This window comes from Syngnathus leptorhynchus, chromosome 21 (genome assembly GCF_054491065.1).
Source record: "Syngnathus leptorhynchus isolate UIUO chromosome 21, UIUO_Slep, whole genome shotgun sequence".
NCBI classification, from domain to species: domain Eukaryota; kingdom Metazoa; phylum Chordata; class Actinopteri; order Syngnathiformes; family Syngnathidae; genus Syngnathus; species Syngnathus leptorhynchus.
In genome coordinates, this window is record NC_141215.1 from 4,562,888 (window position 1) to 4,581,211 (window position 18,324).

At 47.7% G+C, this 18,324-nt stretch overlaps 3 protein-coding genes across 13 annotated transcripts; 1 reads left to right on the forward strand and 2 right to left on the reverse strand.

Moving 5' to 3' along the window:
• Nucleotides 1–100: 100 nt before the first annotated feature.
• Nucleotides 101–9,926, reverse strand: kdm5a (lysine demethylase 5A). 4 transcript variants are annotated; one of them, XM_085901869.1, is made up of 30 exons: nt 9,440–9,925; nt 8,908–9,322; nt 8,149–8,226; nt 7,834–7,956; nt 7,600–7,770; nt 7,390–7,524; nt 7,181–7,259; nt 6,995–7,086; nt 6,764–6,922; nt 6,555–6,674; nt 6,334–6,492; nt 6,095–6,276; nt 5,850–6,012; nt 5,658–5,777; nt 5,396–5,590; nt 5,154–5,335; nt 4,959–5,083; nt 4,725–4,875; nt 4,514–4,634; nt 4,260–4,436; nt 3,965–4,143; nt 3,744–3,882; nt 3,482–3,661; nt 2,813–3,373; nt 2,559–2,717; nt 2,365–2,493; nt 2,140–2,287; nt 1,849–2,069; nt 1,277–1,768; nt 101–709 (listed from the first exon to the last, which is right to left on the reverse strand). In XM_085901869.1, the coding sequence occupies exons 2-30, from the start codon at nt 9,052–9,054 to the stop codon at nt 431–433; spliced, it is 5,166 nt and encodes a 1,721-aa protein (XP_085757995.1). In that variant the 5' UTR covers nt 9,055–9,322; nt 9,440–9,925; the 3' UTR covers nt 101–430. The 4 variants fall into 4 exon arrangements, with proteins under 4 accessions (XP_085757995.1, XP_085757994.1, XP_085757992.1 ...); XM_085901868.1 differs by having other exon boundaries at nt 7,339–7,524; XM_085901866.1 differs by having other exon boundaries at nt 6,764–7,086; nt 7,339–7,524; nt 9,440–9,926.
• trim24 (tripartite motif containing 24) lies at nt 8,237–18,210 on the forward strand. Of its 8 annotated transcripts, none has more exons than XM_085901875.1 (21): nt 8,237–9,395; nt 11,350–11,924; nt 13,118–13,363; nt 13,451–13,569; nt 13,643–13,790; nt 13,861–13,993; nt 14,117–14,233; nt 14,321–14,435; nt 14,503–14,649; nt 14,731–14,845; nt 14,911–15,047; nt 15,160–15,405; nt 15,478–15,540; nt 15,633–15,744; nt 15,840–15,897; nt 16,182–16,308; nt 16,384–16,667; nt 16,736–16,847; nt 16,925–16,990; nt 17,059–17,220; nt 17,309–18,209. In XM_085901875.1, exons 2-21 carry the CDS (start codon nt 11,861–11,863, stop codon nt 17,870–17,872), a joined length of 3,135 nt encoding a protein of 1,044 aa, XP_085758001.1. In that variant the 5' UTR covers nt 8,237–9,395; nt 11,350–11,860; the 3' UTR covers nt 17,873–18,209. The 8 variants fall into 8 exon arrangements, with proteins under 8 accessions (XP_085758001.1, XP_085758002.1, XP_085757999.1 ...); XM_085901876.1 differs by having other exon boundaries at nt 8,238–9,395; nt 15,163–15,405; nt 17,309–18,208; XM_085901873.1 differs by having other exon boundaries at nt 8,238–9,395; nt 15,142–15,405; nt 17,309–18,206.
• LOC147040254 (aldo-keto reductase family 1 member D1-like) lies at nt 10,017–12,461 on the reverse strand. The gene is made up of 9 exons (XM_085901913.1): nt 12,210–12,461; nt 11,955–12,122; nt 11,762–11,878; nt 11,618–11,695; nt 11,323–11,445; nt 11,055–11,164; nt 10,799–10,964; nt 10,633–10,715; nt 10,017–10,555 (listed from the first exon to the last, which is right to left on the reverse strand). Exons 1-9 carry the CDS (start codon nt 12,300–12,302, stop codon nt 10,513–10,515), a joined length of 981 nt encoding a protein of 326 aa, XP_085758039.1. The 5' UTR covers nt 12,303–12,461; the 3' UTR covers nt 10,017–10,512.
• Nucleotides 18,211–18,324: the final 114 nt, after the last annotated feature.

Here is an 18,324-nt window from a genome sequence, read left to right on the forward strand (position 1 = left end):
GGGGGCAAGTTATGAGTAGCCCCCCCCCCCCCACCTCCTCCTCTTCCTCCTCCAGCACATTCCTTTCTGAAAAAGACGAAACAAACTACAGAATAATCAGTTGTTTGACTAGCAATCGTTTATTAAAAGGTGAGAAACCAAAAATGCCACAACCCATTATTTTAATTGCTTTGGAAGCTATATACATTATAAATAATTCCACTACATTACAACCATTTTGTTTTTAACCTAACCAGACAAGTCTGGAGGAGTTTGTTGATTGGTTATTGAAAGCGTGGGAGAAATGTTGCTCGAGTTAAAACTCTGATCGGGTCCGAGAAGGCTGACAAATATTTGTGTGTTGAGGTTGATGATGCAGGAAGTTCGAGAAATAGCCTTCTACGTGGAAAGGGTCTATTGCCATTCTGGATTTTTCAGGCCCGACGTAGTGCTAACTGTTCTGAGGAGGCTCCTCCGCCGGGTTTAGATGGACGGCGGTGGCGGGGGGGCGGGGCCAAGAGGCGCCGGCCGCCAGTAGTCCTGGCGCGGCCAGCATCACCACGGTTTCCTCGGGGGTTTGGGTCGAGCCCCCTCCCCGCCTGGATCCGACGGCCTTGAGGGAGCAGTCCACGCAGATGTAGTCTTCGTTCTCGGCCATTTCGCAGGAGACGCCCACGCAAACTTGGTGGAACCATTCGTCGCAGCCGCCGTCGCATTGTACCCAGTCCACCTTGGAAACCAAAAAGAAAGTTACGTTGCCTCGAGATTGAATTTTAATAGATATGAGTGAGCCTATTTCAAAATATTTTCAGACCACCAGTACAAATACAATTCCGCCCCTGCGGCAAGCCTACCAAATTCCACGGCTGTGATTGGCCGTCGCAGACTGGCCATTTGTTAACTCGGTGGCGAGCCTCGTGGCGTCTCGCAAAAGCGTCGGCGACGACTCGCCCTGTTAATATGTTACCCGTAACTCTCTTTAAGGTGTTCTAGTGCTGTCGTCAGCTGTCCGTATACTATCAAATTCCATGGCGTTCATTACGGGAACATGTTTGAGATTAACTCAAAGAAAATTCTACAAGCGTGGGACACCAAATGATTTTTTTTTTCCCCTTCAATTTTGAGTTAACTATAATAACCTTGCTCCTTAGTAGCTTTACAGTGAATCGAGTTAATACGTAGTTAAGTATAAACATGGTGGAACATATTGCTGACATCTGTTAACATGTAATCTGTCAATGTGTCTATCAATTATTTGTAATCTAGTGATTTTTTTTTGTGTGTGTGTGTGTTTCACCTTGTCTTTACACGGTCTTTGACAGTTTTTGGCCGCGCACACGGCGTTCTCGTCGTTGGAGTCTTCGGCACCGGACCACTCGTACTTGGAGGGAATGTCGAGAATCTTCTTCTCCTTCCTCTTCTCCAGCCCTTCTCTGATGGCCTCTGCCTTAGCGGCGGCTTTCTCCTTCCGCTTCCTCTCTTTCTCCTCCTTGGCTAAACGTTTAGCCAGCTGCTTCATCTCCCGGTTCTTATCCAAGCCCAGTTTCAGCTTCTTCTTCTTGGCTTTACCCCCGAGGCTGAGCTCCAAGCCGGCCCTTTTTAGTTCTTTGGACTTGGACGGTCGCACGCCGCCATGCGTCCCGGCCCCGCCGGCAGAGGACATCAACATGTGATGGTGATGGTGGTGGTGATGGTGGTGGTGCTCGGCTCGCTCCAGCTTCCTCTTCCTCTTCTTCTCTGAATCCTTGATCTTAATTTTCAAAGACTTCTCCATCGGACCGTCATCGGGCTGTGAAAAAAAAAAAAAAATGTAAGTGAAGTTACAAAAATATTCTATCCAGTTAAAAAATAAGCAAATGGTGCCTATACCTCCATAACCTGTAGGAATCTCTCCTCCAAGGGGGGATGAGTGGCCTGCAGGATCCTCCAAATGTGCTGGGTCTCATCTAGAGACACTTCCAGCAGGTCACCCAGCATCATCAGCTCCTCTAGCTGGGCTTTGGCTTGCGGAGACAGCTCCAACACCGGCGGCTCCAGACTGCGAGGTACCAGAGGAGTCTTCCTGGGCTGCTTTCTTGGCGTTCCCACATCTGGAAGAAAAAATAAATAAATTATTTTCCATCATGGTAAACAATCGTTTGGGAATCACTAACGCCTTACTTTGTACGACAGACTTGGAAGCTGAGGAGTAGGCGTGTTCGGCGCAGAACGAAGGCGTGGCCGTCGGCCACATGTGACTAACCACCTCTTCGGATTTAACCGGGATCTCGTCGTCGCAGAAGAGGTATGGTTTCACCTCACCTGGGTCCTGGAAAACACAACATGAAGAATTATATATAAGGCACGAGCGTTGAAGCTCCGATTGATTTCATGTCTGGGTTTTACCTTCATGTCGTAACCGTACGTCTCCCGGATGTCCTCATCTGAGTCCGTCTCCTCGTCGTCGTAGTCCACGGACTGGCGAGGCGACGTGGCTCTGCTGAAGCCTGACTGCTGGAAGGTCTGGATGTGACCCTAGAAGACAACAATAAAGGTTCTCTCAAGTGTCGTCTTATGGTGGATTTCGGCCGTCGTCTTACCTGCAAGTCGGGGTTGGCTGCGGCTTTCTGTAACTCGGCGTTGATGATCTTCTCCGTCTTCTCCCGTGCCGCCTGCTCCACCATGCGCTGGCTCAAAACGGACAGCTTTGCCAAAGCCGACGAAAGTTCCTCCGTGGCCAGAGCTCGACGTGCCCGGTCCTGGTAGCAACGTTGACAATGAGTTAACATATGTCAAATGTTCAAGGTCCAGGAGATGTGTGGGGTGACCCCAAAAATGTTTTGAGAAGCCATACCTGCCAGCTCATGGCCCTCTCAGTTAAACACTGGAGGGCCTCGCCTTCTGGTAGTCTCACAGGAAGCTTCTGCAGCGACACCAGCAGAGACAAAATGGTCTCCAACCTCGGCCGCCTGGACCGTTGACACAGCGGGCAGAGAAATTTGGAGTCCTTGCTATTGCTCTGCCAACCGGCGCCGAGCTTCTTCTGCGTTCCCGTCTTGGGCAGAGGCACGCACACACCGTGGAACCAATCCTTGCACAGCTCGCACTGCAGCATGAAGCCGCTGGCCGTCTTCCGACAGAGGCAGAACTTGACTTCCTCGATTCGATCCGCCATGGCCATCTTGGCCAGGTTAGCGGCGCGAAGCGAGTGGATGGCTTCCACCTCTTTCTGCTCTTTGGCTTTGAAGGCAGCGACCACGGTGGAGGGGTCTCGCGACGCCTCCGGGTTCTCGTCCACGTCGCTCAAGTTGTCCGGGTCGAAGCCTCCTCGGTCTTTCTCCATCAGCTCCCTCACTCGTTTCCGCTTGCTCTTGCTGTTGCCGTACACGCCGATGTCCACGCGAGGACTGAGAACCTTAAAAGACCATATGAATCATCACAGGAAGTACTACAATCACGACTTCAATTTTTTTTATTTGATTTTTTTCCGTTCCCAGCACTAACCTGAGATGCGACATCGTACCTGGAGTAGAGTGTATGTCGAGTTCTTTTTGAGAAAGGTGCGGCCGGTCCTCTCCCTCCAGGCTCGCGCCGAGGCAACTTGCGACTCCACCTGGGCCAGCGGATCGAGACGGACGGGAATGGAACGACCCCGAGCCAGCAGGTTCTCCAACTGCTCCAGGTAAGCGTAGCTACTCCCGCTCTGTGTTGGAGATATAAAAGATCGACGTCACTGTGAAGTCAGATGAAAATATTTTGTTTTTGTAACGGAATATATTCGGTACCTGAATAGCGTCCACCTTAGCAGTCCAGTCTTTGGCTTTTTGCAGGGCATCTCGTAGAGCTAAAATATTGGGTAGGTATGCTGGAATGTTCCTGGCCTCCAGCACGATACTTTCCAACGTCACCATACTGTGCCGAGGTCTTTTGTTTCAAGACAATGAGGCGGGAGTGACTCATCTTGCTACTTTTAAGCAACACTTAGCACACATCTGTGGAGAAATACCTGGCCTGCAAGCAAGCACGGGCCTTGTCCTCCCATTTTTCAGAGACGGTGAGGATCTCCTGCAGTTCAGCCATCGCCTTCTCCACGGCGAGATGGGGAGCGAGGCCCACCCCGGAATCGATGAGCCTCTTCATCAGCTCCAGGGTGACGCGGTGAGGCTCCGTCAAAGTGACGCGCACCTTGAAAAGAACACAAATGTCATTTGAAGATCTCCACGTCACAGCTGAAAGACCTTTAATGTCCCCGGGAACCCCAGTTTGAGGACCGCTATTACGTCAGATATTTCAAGGCCAACCTCATCGAGCCAACGGGCTTGCTGGAGCTCTTGTTTGAGGCGAGGAAGCTCAGGTAACTCCACATCCAGGCCGCTGCCCATGTCCAGAAGGGCCTGCAGCTTAGAGGAATCGGGCAGTTCGTCGGCCAGCGCGACCTGGGCCCGCTCGTGGAACTCTTCCACGTTCTCAAGTAACTCCTGTAAACACGTGCCAGGCAAACAATCACTCCACATTTTTTTTTTTTTTGGTCAACATATTTTTTGGTGATACGAACCTTCACTTGTGTGGCCTGGCTGATGACGCAAGGCAGCTTGTAAAGCTGCTCCACAAAGGCCTTGAGCTCGTCCACAGTCAGCTTGCTTCGGTTCCGACTGCTCTCCGAACGCAGGCGGCTGCTGTGGGTTGGCGAAAAAAAAATAAAAATAAAAAAAAAAGCTAATTAGCGCGTGGTCAACGCGTGAATCTTGCTTGTGGCGTCACCTTACCTGTGTCTCTGTTTGCGGCTGAGCAACATCTGAGCTACAGACGAGCAGGTCTCGGCCTCTTTCACCATTTCTCGGAGGCGGCGGAATAGAGAATTCTCCGGGTACTTCCTGTCCTCTGCGTCCTCCAGCAAAACCTTGAGCTCAATTAAATCTATGGGAGATGTACAAATGTAGTGAAAGTGGATCATTTCCCCACATAAAAAGTGGTTGTGAATAACCGAGATGGGTGGAAACCTTTTTTGTTCTTCTGGTCTGCAGCCAAGGCCTCGTTGATCCTTTTTGCCCAAGTGTCATACGACTGCGCACGATTCTTCACGCCGTACAGCATGGCGGGAAACTCCTCCAGATTGTAGCGATATCTGAACATGACGACGTGTACTTAAGCTAAGTCGTGCCCCCCCCCCCAAAAATTGTTTTTGAAGAACTTACCTGAGGCACTTGTTGCTGAGAGGGCAGTCGCAGAGATCTGCCGCATGGTGGAGACAAACTAGTCGATCCGGAGAACAAGAGCAGGTGAGCGCCGACAGGAAACAGGTGGTCTTGCACTTGTGGCACTGCCGCTCGTCGTCGGGGACCAGCTCGAAAACTTCCTGTTCGGAGGACAGCACCCCCTACAGGCAAAGGACAACAAGTTATTTTTTTGTAAACAATGTTTGACAAAAATCACCGACCATTTCTTCCACTGTCTTTCTGAGCTGAGTCTCCTCGTCCATCATTTCCCCCATCTCCTTGACGACGGCGGCGGCCAGCTCCACGTCTAGGCTCTCGGGATCGGCGGCCATCTTGCACAGCAGCTCATCGTGAGAGAAGACGCAATAGCGATGAAGGCGTCGGTAATGGGCCACGCACTGACGGCCCATCGGTAACTGCGAAGGACGAAATCGGATTCGGATTTCCACGGGACTCGTTAGTGAACCTTGGAGGACGCCTTACCCAATCGGCGGTGCAGAAGTTAACCGCCTCGGCAAAATTGTAGCCCTGATTGAAGCCGCTGTGGTAAGCTCGCGGAAAGGTCACCACAAACTCCCCTGCGCACTGATTGGTCCTGTACACCTAGAAAGGAAACATAATGTCATTAATGTCATCCAAAATAAAAGTGGATGAAGTGTGGTGGAGGTCACATACAGGCACACCGTGCTCCATGAGGATGTTGGGGTTCATGATGGTGACCAGCTGATGGAGGAGGTCGGGCTGGGACTGAAACAATTCCGGAGCTAACTTCTTCATCACCGCCTCGAGTTGCTCCGCTGCCGACGCCGGCACTCCATACCAGGTCTTCGGCTCGCCCCTGATGTCCGAAAAGGTGAAAACCTTTTTTTTTTGCGACAGGTGACGAAGACGAGCGTCTTTTTTTTTTTTAACAATCTTACCAATGGAGGAAATTAATGGAGTAACTCCAGTGGTCCTCGATGTGCCAGCAGAAGGAGGAGAAACACATGCCGACGTAGAGCCAAGGCACCTTCATGCCTGAGATGTCCACATTGATGTGCGCGAGGACCGACTGCTCCAACACCGGCATGTTGTTTAAATTCCAGCCAGAATTGGCGTACTCCTAACAGGAACGAGATCCGTGACTATTTGTAACCATTTAAAAAAAGATCTCGCTCACCTCCTCATCTCCCAGCAGCCTCCTCTTTCCGTCTCGGACGGGGAATCCGCTGCCTACGTCCTTCGAGCTGATGTCAGCGCCGTACTCCACGATGACGTCCTCCTCGATGCTGCTCACCAGGCGCCAGAATTCTTTCTCCACAAGCTCGGTGGGCACCATCTGGGGAAAAAAAAAACTTTAGTATATGTGCACAAGGTCATGAAGACTAATTGTTTGCATACATGGACTGGCATGTTGAAGTAGTCCGACTTGAACTGGTCGGCCATTTCTCCGAAACTCTGGAGCGAGTATTCCCTCACCGCCTGCTCAAAGCCAAACGCCTCTCTGGGCTTACTGCACTCCTACGTAAGCATAAGAGGGGGGGGGGGGGGAATGAAACCAAAAATAATAATACAGAAGGGGAAATTGAGCATTGTCGTGTTGGGTTTACCTCAGCGACACACTTGGGGCAACGCCAGTCACCTTTGGGCACATCGTGCAGAGGCGGAATGAGGCAGAAGGTGTGGTAGCTGTCGTCGCAGCCGTCGCACAGCAGCAGGCGATCCTCCTCGTCGCCACGCCCGCACATCAGACAGAAGTATAGGTCGATCTGGGGGATACGGATCACCACGTTAGGAAAGCCACCGGAGTTGACAAAAAAAAAGTGCAGTCCCACACTCACAAAGTTGACTTCCAGCGTCTCCTTGCGTGGTCTCATTTTGATGGCGAAGGCTTGAGCTTTGAGGTGACGGTGTTTTTTGGTGTAGCCGTCGTCTAAACGCCGAAGGGAAACACTTTTAAGATGACGATTGCATTTCACGACGGAAAGCAAAAATGCCGGGTTTGATCCGTGTTTTTTTTTTTTTACCTGCTGACACAATTTCTAAGTCCACCATCTTGGGACTGGCACCGAAGAGTTTGAGGCCTTTGGGTTCTTTGTTTTCCCTCTGGTAAGACAAAAACAAAACAATTTATCTGACGTAATTCAGTCAACAGGATAAAAAAAATATCCTTCTTGACACCCGCCTCTGATTTAAGTCGCCTTGAGCGTCTTTCAGCCAGCGGGCGCTCTTTCACCTGCGCTGCATCAACCTCTCCGTCTTTGTCTTTGTCCTCGTCTTCCTCTTGCTCGTCCTCTTCCGCGGCCTCCTCGCCGACTCCTTCATCCACTTCCTCGCCGTCGTCTCCATCCTCGTACAGTTGCTGGATGCCCTAACGGGACGGGAAAGGTGCAAACGGCTTAAAAAACAAAATACCGGGGGAAGAAATTAATAAATGATGGCTTACAGTTAGAGTGGCTCCTGACTGGAAGAGCTCGTAGGGGTAAAGGATCCTTTCGTAGTGGGACCGCAAGAGTGAGCCGGTGCCTTTCCCTGGCGGAAAGCCCATTCGGCTGCTCACTTTGGACCACCTCTTCTCTTTACACGCCGTCACAAAGCCACCTTCGGATGACACAACCTGAACAGAAAAAAAAAGGTGTTGAATATTGTACAAATAGCATGCAACAGATGTCAGTTTTACCTTGCTGAGTTGATACAGATCCAGGACCTTCCGCTCCACGTGGGGGAAACGAATCTTGGATCCCTGCAGTTCCCAGAATTTGGCAATTTGATCCAGAAAATTGAGCTTAACCCGAGTGAGTGCCTGGAAGCAGATGAGAGAAAACCGGAAGTGAAGAATAGCACCCTCCCATTCTTTTTATTTTCCTCACGCATTGCGATCCAAAAAAGTACAGCGCATCTAGTGGGGGAAAATGTTGGTTCATTTGAATTATCAAGCCAAAATATAAAAATGAAACATATTTTTCTGATTTATTATTTATCATAATAAACTCACCTCAAGTTCATTCAATCTTTGTACTCGAGGAGTGAACCGGAAGTGACGCACGTCGCACGCAAACGGAGGCTGCCAGTCCTTGTAGAAGAGGAGAAGAAAAAAAAATTGAAATAAGTTGACGCATAAAAGTAAAATAAGAAGCGTAATCGCGATGTAATACGAATTTTAGCATTCACTTTCCCTTGCCGACGGTTTGAGGAAATGGTGACTGGGTTGTGGTCATCACAAGACCTGCCCACTTTTTCATCGTTGGTTTTATTTTTTTTTCGTTTGTTTTGTTTTGTGATTAAAACTTATCGTTCGTATAAAAACAATTCCATCGAGAGAGAAAAAAACTAACTTTATAATATTGCCTTTTAGGCCTGCACAACCGACAAAAATAAAATGAGGCGTGACTGAGCTACCTGAGGCCCAACGTCGAGTTGACGTAGCTAACGTAAATTAGCTCGCTGAATACATCAAATTTGAGTGGAATTTCTCACTCTTTTCCGCCTTTATTATGTTTTTGGGGCGGTGATCTTATAAAATTATGCTATGGAACATAAAATGAAGGAGTTTGAGTGGTGGTGCCCACAACAGTAAGCCTTGTGTGACCTCTAATTGGACTGATGGGAAGTGGTCCTGTTTTTCTAAATACAGGCCCATGGAAAAGATTGACAAAAAGAAAAGAAGCCCAAATATGAAATCACCTAGAAATCAACTTATATGAGTTGATGTTTTCGTGTTGTTACGTGGATGTTTTTTTGTTTTTTTATTTACCTCCGGGGGTCTGATCTTGCAGATGCCAGTTTTCTCAGCGATGGGTCGGATCTTGTTGATAAATCCAAGGGGGTCCGAGAAATCCTCCCAACTTGGCTCAAAAACGGGACATTCCGGAGGGGGCACAAACTCGCCGATGGCAGACATGTTTGGATGTTTTTTTTTTTTTTTTTTTCTTCTCCTCCCCCTCAAGAAGTCTTGTAAATGTGTTATAGTAAATATTTCCAAGTTGTTTTCACCAGGCCATGACTAAATCCAAATGTTCCTCCTCGCGCGGAACTTCCTCCATCATCTTCCTTGGTGTAAAAAACGTCAATGACGTTTCGGATAAGGGATGAAATGGAGCTATTTTGAACGTTATTCCAGCTAGGATTCATGCAAAAAGCTTGGATTTTGCGGCGCTTTGTCGCCTCACCTACAGGGCAAAGAGGGCAGTGTCAGTCCAAAACGCCATCACGCTTCTCTCACGGAGGAGATAGACGATCGGGGTGAGTAGACGACTTTATCCATTATTTGATAGAAAAACACATACCTTCTTGTCAATTCAAAGAACACAATCCAGGATGGCGACGTTAGCTGTGAATGCTAACCTAGCTCGGTGTGTGTACCTGTGTAACACATGATCTCTTCGCGATGCTGCACTTCCAACCGAGCGGACTCACGCCGAGCAGTATTCAGCCACTGAAGATATTTCGATGTTACTGAAAATATCCATCACTAACCTCCCAAATTGGTTACTAGTGTACATTGTTGACTGATGCGTTCATTTGCCTCCGCCATTCATTGACGCGTACAGGAAACTAGCATCAGGGGGCTAATTTAGTTAGCTTAGCTACCAAGCATTGCGCAGCTAACGTTGGCTAAAAACTTCGATTTGCCAGGGTTGATTTTAGATATTGTGACAACGAAATTGATATTTGTCGTGGTTAAAATGTAAAAAAAAAATTGAACTGTTATTTTTCTGATGTCACTTTTTAAACATCGTCTGTCCCTGTTTGGGCTACATTAGTTGAGCTAGCGCCGTCTAGCGGCGTGGAGTCCTCATTGACGCGTTTAAATTGTTCAAAATATAAACAAAACCTACAAAAAAGAAAACGAGATTAAAATGATTATTTTCATACTTTTTTTGTTGAATAAACTTTACTATGTCGAGCAAGGTACATTTGTTGTACATACATGTCATGACAAGCGTAATAAAGGTCAAATGAAGCTTATTGATTGATATTTCATGGTTGGTATTCATAATAATGCATAAAAAAGGATGGTTAGTATAAAAACACACAGGAATAATGAGATACAACAAAAACAATCATTAAAAATGTAGCTGATTGCAAAAGATTTGAAATCACATCATCATAGGTGTGTCCGTGGGACTGAACCAGCCCGTTGGGCAAGATTACAACAAAATATTTAACGAAAATGAAAGGAAAATATTTCAAATCGTCAAATTTTCAATACATATTTAAATATACAATATTTTATATCATTGGCCCCCTTGAGATAATATTTTTGGAAGTTTGCCCCCACCCTGATTTATACAGAATACTCCAAACCACATGGGATATGATTGCGGAGGAGTCGACACATACTTCATAAAATTGTTGTTTAGTAATCATCATGAAATGGATATTCAGGATGATCGGCCCACCTGTTGAATAACAGAAAAATATTCCGTATAGATGAATTCAAAGGATACCAATGTCAGAGTACACACGTTTTACTCACATGAGGAGTTCCACAAAGCGAATATTCTTGTTCAAACCCTCAATAGCCTTCATGTCTTCTTCAGAAATGCAGAAGTCAAAGATCTACACAGATAGCGCAATGCCAGATGATTTTTTTTTTTTCTTCCCCAAATTCCACGTTACGCTTCTTAACTCATAAAACAAACCTGAAAGTTCTCCTTAATTCGAGACAGGCTGAAGCTCTTTGGGATGACCACAACTCTCCTCTGCACGTTAAATCGGAGAGCAATCTGAGCTGCCGTCTTCTTGTACTTTTTAGCCAGCGACACGAGAAGCTCGTCCTCCAATAACGGCGGGCAGGTTAAGTTGACCCTGTTGGTAAATGCATCTTAAGCGTAGCCATTTTTATTTTTATTTTTTTTTAAAACAAAACAGCTTTTTGAGAAAGATGCTCCGCAATACCAGGATGCATCTCTGGATGTCCCCAATGGGCTGTATCCTACGATGACAATTTCTTTCTGCCTGCAGAACTCCAGCAACTTTGGCTGAGTGTAATAAGGATGGCATTCAACCTGATAAGATGTAATCATCAGGATAGAATTAGTAACAGCAAAACAATTAGTCCAGCAACATGCTCCCTTTGTTGAGTTTAAGGACGCCGGACAAAGTTGCGCAATCTTCTACCTTGTTCAGGAAGTGCCTTTTTGTTTTTTACTGTACATATTTGTACCTGATTTGAAACCGGTTTGTGTTTCAGTCCAGGTTTGTTGAGGATCAACTCCAGCTGTCGTTTGTTGAAGTTGGACACGCCGAGAGATTTCGCCAACCCGGCGTCTTTGCAAGCTTCCAAAGCCTTTTTTTTTTATTTTGCCAGGAGGGGAAAATAGTTAATAGGCAAGCAAACAAAATGGAAAAAAAAAAAAAAAGACTCTAAGCAAATATTCGGAATTCTCAGTAGTCCCCTTACCTAACAGTTAACAGTTAATACTTAACTTATTAATTAAGGGGTGCAGTTTGATTCTCACCTCCCAAGTAGCACAGAGATCTGTGTCATGATAAATGTACTTCCCGTTCTCATCTTTGGGGTAGAAGTTATCTCCCGGCTGCAGAAAAGTCATCAATATTCATCGATAACTAATTATGCAACCCGCGTTGCGTCAAAGCGCTACCTTAAACGCCGTGGGCAACTCGATGATGTATAAGTCGACATATTCCAGTTGTAATGTCCTCAAAGTTCTCTCCAGAGCAGGTCGGACCAGTTCTGGCGGATGGAAGGTATTCCAGAGCTGCAGAAAAAAATATGCCGTTTCCAGATGATCAGTTCACGAATAGGTGAGTGAGCAGTTCTGGTGTATTGCAAACCTTTCCACAGTAGAAAATGTCTTCTCTTTTTACAGTTCCATCAGCTATTTTGTCCCTGATGGCTTGTCCCACTTCATGTTCGTTGAAATAAACCAAAGCGCCATCAATGTGTCTGTATCCTGTCTCGATAGCAACTTTTACAGCATTGTATGCGCTGTCTTTTGGGGTCTTTTGGGAAAAAAAAAAAAAAAAAGCTCCGTTATAATTTTCAGTTATTTCATAATGATCTCCAGATGTGGTGCAAATGTTCCTTACCGTGCGTGGATCTGCGTAAGTACCCAGTCCTATCAAAGGCATGCTCATCCCGTCGCAAAGAGGGACAGCGTGACTCTCAGCTGTCAAATTCATTTTTTTTTTAATAAATGAGGGAAAAAAAAAATATCAAAATTCCCCAAGCTCTGCAACATGCGCACGGAACGTTCCACGCTGCAATATCTGATATTTAAATCTTGCAGCAAGCTGTGCTGCCTGCCCTTTGGCCACAGTAGGAAACCCCACCCATGTTCAAAGAGCGAAAATGTAAACATAGGAGGTGGAACAGCACGCTTACGTAGACAATTATTGAACTCCAACCATCCATGTTTTTTGTTTTTGTTTTTTTTAGTGAAATCGGATGATGGGGGCCGTGTCGTATGAAAGTTGGCAATCTTAAGCGGCGCACTGTCACTTTAAGACGCCGCGGTGCATTCTGGGTAGCTTGGCTGGCTGTTATGGTCAAAGAGAACCGATGGCTCTCTTTTTTTTGACATTTCGGCTTCAATAAAACGTATGTAACGTGAATTATAACGTTTAGTTGTTCACTGGGGGGCTTAGTTAAAAACAATTTTAATTCATAAATCTTGTAATTGTCTATATTGGACGACTTGAATAGCAAATGAACGTGGAAGCTACGTGGCTAACGATGCTAGCCTCCCAGTGCCGAATCGTTTTTAATACTTCTCATATAAGCTTGTTATTAGTGCAGCTCGTGACTAATATATGATTAATACCGACAATATATGATAAATATGATATGTTTGCCATGTCCCGAAGTATAACATCTCACAAAGTAGGCTGGCCTTTGTTTCCCAACGTAACGCTACAATCGATTGACCGGTTGGAATAATCAATACGTGTTATTGAAATGGATCAAAGTGTTAAAATTGCTGCCAATGACGACATAGTCATCATCGTGGAGAACGAGGCAGAGAGTTTGCCCCTTGGGGAGGAGAGACCGAAACCACAAGGAGCATTCGGGCTCATGGACACCTGCCCCATCTGCAAGTTGAGTTTTCACAACCGAGAGCCCAAATTGCTTCCTTGTCTTCACTCGTTCTGCAAGAGATGCCTGCCGGCACCATTCAGGGGGGTCGAACCCAGAAGGGACCACTCCCTCCATCCCCTCGGCCAAGTGGAAAACAACAAACAATGTGGGTCAAACATCCTCACCAACATTACACTATCGATATTAATCCTGGAGGATTTCAGAGGATTCATAACATGATCTTTCCATCCAGTGGGTACCATCCGTTGCCCGGTATGCCGACAGGAATGCTGGGAAATGGACATGTTGGACAATTTCTTCGTCAAGGACTCGGCCGAGGTGCCGAGCAGCACCATGGAGAAAAACAGCCAGGTTGGGCGGGTGAACTTGAGACTTCAAGTCCAAACGCTGGCTTTACTTGTTTTTTCTTTATTTGTTCCGGCAGGTGTGTATGAGTTGCGACGACAACACGGAAGCCACGGGCTACTGTTTGGAGTGCGTGGAGTTCTTGTGTGTGACCTGTATCGAGGCGCACCAGAGGGTGAAGTTCACCAGGGATCACACGATACAACAAAAGAAGGAAATGTCACCAGGTAGCAACAATAAAGCAATTTGACATTTAGGATTCTTTTTAATATATGGACATTCCCTTCCCACGTGCAGAAGCAGTAGCTGTCTCATCCCAGAAGCCCGTTTTTTGTGACATCCACAAGCAGGAGCCGCTGAAACTTTTTTGCGAGACGTGCGATCGACTCACCTGTCGAGACTGTCAGCTGCTCAAACACAAAGATCACAAGTATGAATATTATCAATCAAAAAGCCTTTTTTTATTTATTGTTCTTGTCTTACCCGTGTGAAAAAATTAAACGATGAGATGGTCATCAGTGATTGAGTTTGCTGAAATATGGTTTGTGTCTAGCTATCAGTTTTTGGAGGATGCGTACCGGAACCACCGACAGTATCTGGAGAACATGACGCAGCAGCTGCAAGAAAAAAGAAGGGCCATTGAGGAGGTCTCCAACTGTATCAGCAGCGGGTATGTCTGATGTTCTCCCGTCGTCGTGTTTTAAATTTGGAACAAACCTCGTTTGATTTTTATCCATTTCTTTTTTTTTTTTTTTAGACTGCAGCAAGTTGAAGAAAACCGAAAATCTGTCACCAACGAAATAAAGAAGGCTATCTGCAATCTAATTATGGAGATCAACAGAAAGGGGAAAGTCCTCGCGAACCAGCTTGAGGTCGGTTTGACTCTCGAACCAGCTTGGGAACGTTTTCGACTTTGGCGCCAACGTGTTCTTTCCGCAGACTCTTACCAAAGATCACGAGCTGGGTCTGAAAAAGCAGCAGGACGAAGTCAACCTGCTACGCCGGCAACTGGACCACGTGATCAGTTTCACCAAGTGGGCCACAGCCAGCCACAGCGGCACGGCGCTCCTCTACTGCAAGAGATTGGTGAATGACGTCACACTCAACGGGAAAAAACAAATAATCGTGATATGGGGAGTCATCAAAAAAATATATATATCTCTTCAGATTTTATTCCAGATCCACTATCTGATGGGCACCAGATGCAATCCGTCCACCATCCCTCAGAGTTCTGTCCGCTTCCAGTGTCGCTCCGGTTTCTGGGCCTCAAACGTCGATCTGGGTAAATCCTCTGAAACGGACCAGGGGGGGTCCCTGCTGATTTCACGACTGACTTCTGCTCTCCAGGTTCTCTGGTGGTGGAGAGGAACTCTGCCCAGCCCTCCATGCCCAACCAACAAGCAGGTCCCAGAGGAGATCTGGCCAGCGGGGGGCTGTCGCTAGCTCAGCAGCGCCAGAGCACGCTCGCCCAGCTACAGATGCAGGTTGTTAAGACTTCCCTTAGCTTCGCCGCTGCTGATTGGATAACGCCAGACATGAATATATTCGCTCTTTGCTTTGACAAATCCTCTGTCTCAGGTTGAAAAAATTTCCCAGCAGCCCCACAGGCAGGCCGCATCCAATCATTGGTCCTGGTACCCCAACGCCCGGCTCCCCGGGCCGCACGGATCCCACGGCCCGCCGGGCCCACCGCCGCCGACCAGACCCATCCAGGGGGGCTCCTCGCCATCTCAGGGCCACAGCAGCTTGGCGCAGATGGGACGCCGATTCGGGACCGCACACGCCAACACGAGGAGTCCCAACTCCTCGATGCTGCCCAACACCGGGTTCCCAACTCCACAGGTATCAAACCAGATGTGGAAATTAAATTTGGCTCCTAGAAGTATAAAGGCTTATATTCCTTTAAACGCACAGGGGACCTTTCGCTACCCGGCTCACATGTCCGCTGGAGGGGTCTCGCATGGACCGCCAAACCAGGTCAGTCTGATCAATTCCATACACTGCTTTTGTCACGCCCCCCCCCTCCCTTCACAATGTGTTTTGATTTAGTTTTTTTTTTTTTTCTTCAGCGGAACTTGGGAGACTTCACCTATCTGAAGAGGGTCGAAGCCGGTGGGCCCGGCCCGTCCGTTTCCATCACAATGGCGAGAAGCCTAGCATCGGCAAACACTGACAAACTGGGTTCGTTTCATCCCATAAATACAACACACCGCAAGTGATGGGCTAGAGAAGTAATTACCGCCCCCCCCCCCCTTTTTTTATTTTTATTTGTCAAGTTCAAGGAAGGCACAACTCGCCCATGATTAAACCGACATCTTCGGAACAAAGCGGAGGGTAAGACAACGCTCAAGCTGCTCCTGTTTTCTTTTCTAAACGTCCTCAGACTGCAAAAGCATATCCATCTCGATTTAGAACACAATTGGAAACATACGCAAGAATTCCTTGTGCTGCTCGTTCAATAATTTTGACTGTCTGGTGACCCCTACTGAAACGAGTTGAACGTCGCAACAACGACAAGCGCGCGAGTTGTATTTTGACTCCGTTAAAACTACGTCGAGTCACGTTAGAGCCGCATTTCCGACTAGAGAAATATGACACGTACCTCCAAAACATTGAAGGCCTCCGTCCTGGAAGCCGAGCACCGAGACGCCAGCCGCTCCCTCAGCCAAGCGACGGAGAAGGTCGTCCCCGGGTCCCGTTATCGTCATCAAGGACGAACCGGAGGACGAGGATGAAGTCCGTTTTGTAAGCGCTACTCCGCCCTTTAGGCGTTCCAATATTTCCTCTCCGCCAAGACGCAGTTTTTTTCTTTTCGCCTAGGTGCAGTCGAATCTCCCCGACAGCAGCACGGGGGCTTGCCCCACGCTGCAGCTCAAGATCGGCCCCCCTTTCTCCACACGCCAATCCGAGTCGGAGCAGGCGACCGAGCCCCGCCCTCAGCCCGGCGCCCAGCCGGCGTCGGAGAAGAACGCCGCGGCGGAGGACGACCCCAACGAGGACTGGTGCGCCGTTTGCCAGAACGGAGGAGAGCTGCTGTGCTGCGACAAGTGTCCCAAAGTTTTCCATCTGGCCTGCCACATCCCCTTGCTGCACGAGTCGCCAAGGTAACAAGCCGACTTTTCTTCGATGTCTTTTGTGCTCCTCGTGTAACGCTCACTTGTCTCTCTCTCAGCGGCGAGTGGTTCTGCTCCTTCTGCCGAGACCTGGTCTCACCCGAGATGCAATACGAATGCGACAAGCAGGACACGCAGGTGGCAGAAAGACTGCCACCTGTTGACCAAAGGGTGCATTGATTTTTATTTTATTTTATTAAATACACCGCAGCAGCTTTAACACCCCCACTGTTCCTTGTCGTTTGCAGACATGCGAGCGGCTTCTTCTTCTTCTCTTCTGCAGTGACTTTAGCACCCACTTCCAGCACGCATGCGTAAGTAGAACATTTGAAAAAGTGTTTTGGAAATAGAACAACTTTTTTTTTTCTTCTCTCTCCTACAGGAGTCCAAAAAATATAAAGAGGTGATCACCAAGCCGATGGATTTATCTCTCGTGAAGAAAAAGCTGGAGGGGAAGACGAGCGACGGCAAGCGTTACGTTACTCCCGAGGAGTTTGTCGCCGACGTGAGGCTCATTTTCATGAACTGTGCCAAGTACTACAAGGTAAACGGGTTCAAATCGCAATTACGATAGAGACGAGAATTGCTAATTATTATTTTTTTTTTTCTGGATTATGTTTTGGTGATTCCAGGCGACTACTGAAGTGGGCAGCGCCGGCTTGTACTTGGAAGACTACTTTGAGGAGCAACTGAGGCTGCTTTACCCCGACAAGATATTCCCCGGCGAAAGGGAAGGCGGCATGATCCCGCCGCTGGAGGACGAGATCGACGACGAGGACGAACAGCAGCGGGAAAGCGCGGCCCCCTCGGAGGCAGCCGCCATTTCCGCGGCGAACCCATCACCACCGGCGGAGGAGGGCGCGCCCCCGTCGGAGGTCGCCGCGGAAGACGAGCTACCGACAAAGGAGCAGGCGACCGACATGAGCGAGGCGGGAACAAACGCGGCGACTGAAGACGGAGCGAAGCCGCTCCCAGAGGACAAAGTCAAACAAGAGGACGAAGCAGAAGTCAAAGCGTCCGAAGCGGCCATCGGCTCCCCCAACGAGGAACGCACCCCGCTTCCGAACGAGCAGAGTTGCGATGTCACGAAAAGCCAGGAAAGCGGACGGGAAAATGTCCCAGAAGAAGAAATGCAGGAAGAGACAGCGGACAAAATGGATTGCACCAGCGAAGAAGTGAAGGAAAAAGAAGGCTGATGACATCTTTTTTCCATCTAGCATGTTATTTAAATACGGACTGGAATTTCTTTGAGAGATTCCGCAGGGTGGACATTTTATCATTGTCAACAACCTCAACGACTGATTTCCTTCAACGCGAAGGTTTAAAGCAACTAGTCGAAAATCTTCATCCACGCATGAGTCATCTTTTCTGTTTTATACCTCACACGTCTTTGTTCTTCCGCAATGGGATTATTTTTTTTTTTTTTTTTACCAGTATTGTATTCATTATGACGATATATGCTCTGTACAGATGGAAGCGCATCCATTTAAATAATCCCTTTTGATGAACAACAAAACCGAACGTCTTAATCTGCTTTTTTTTATCGTCGCCTATGAGCTCATCATACAAACAGCAGCCTTGTTTTATCTTTTGCAACCTTGTTTTTTTTTTTTTTTTGCCTCGTTATCAGCTGCCGATAATTCCGAGA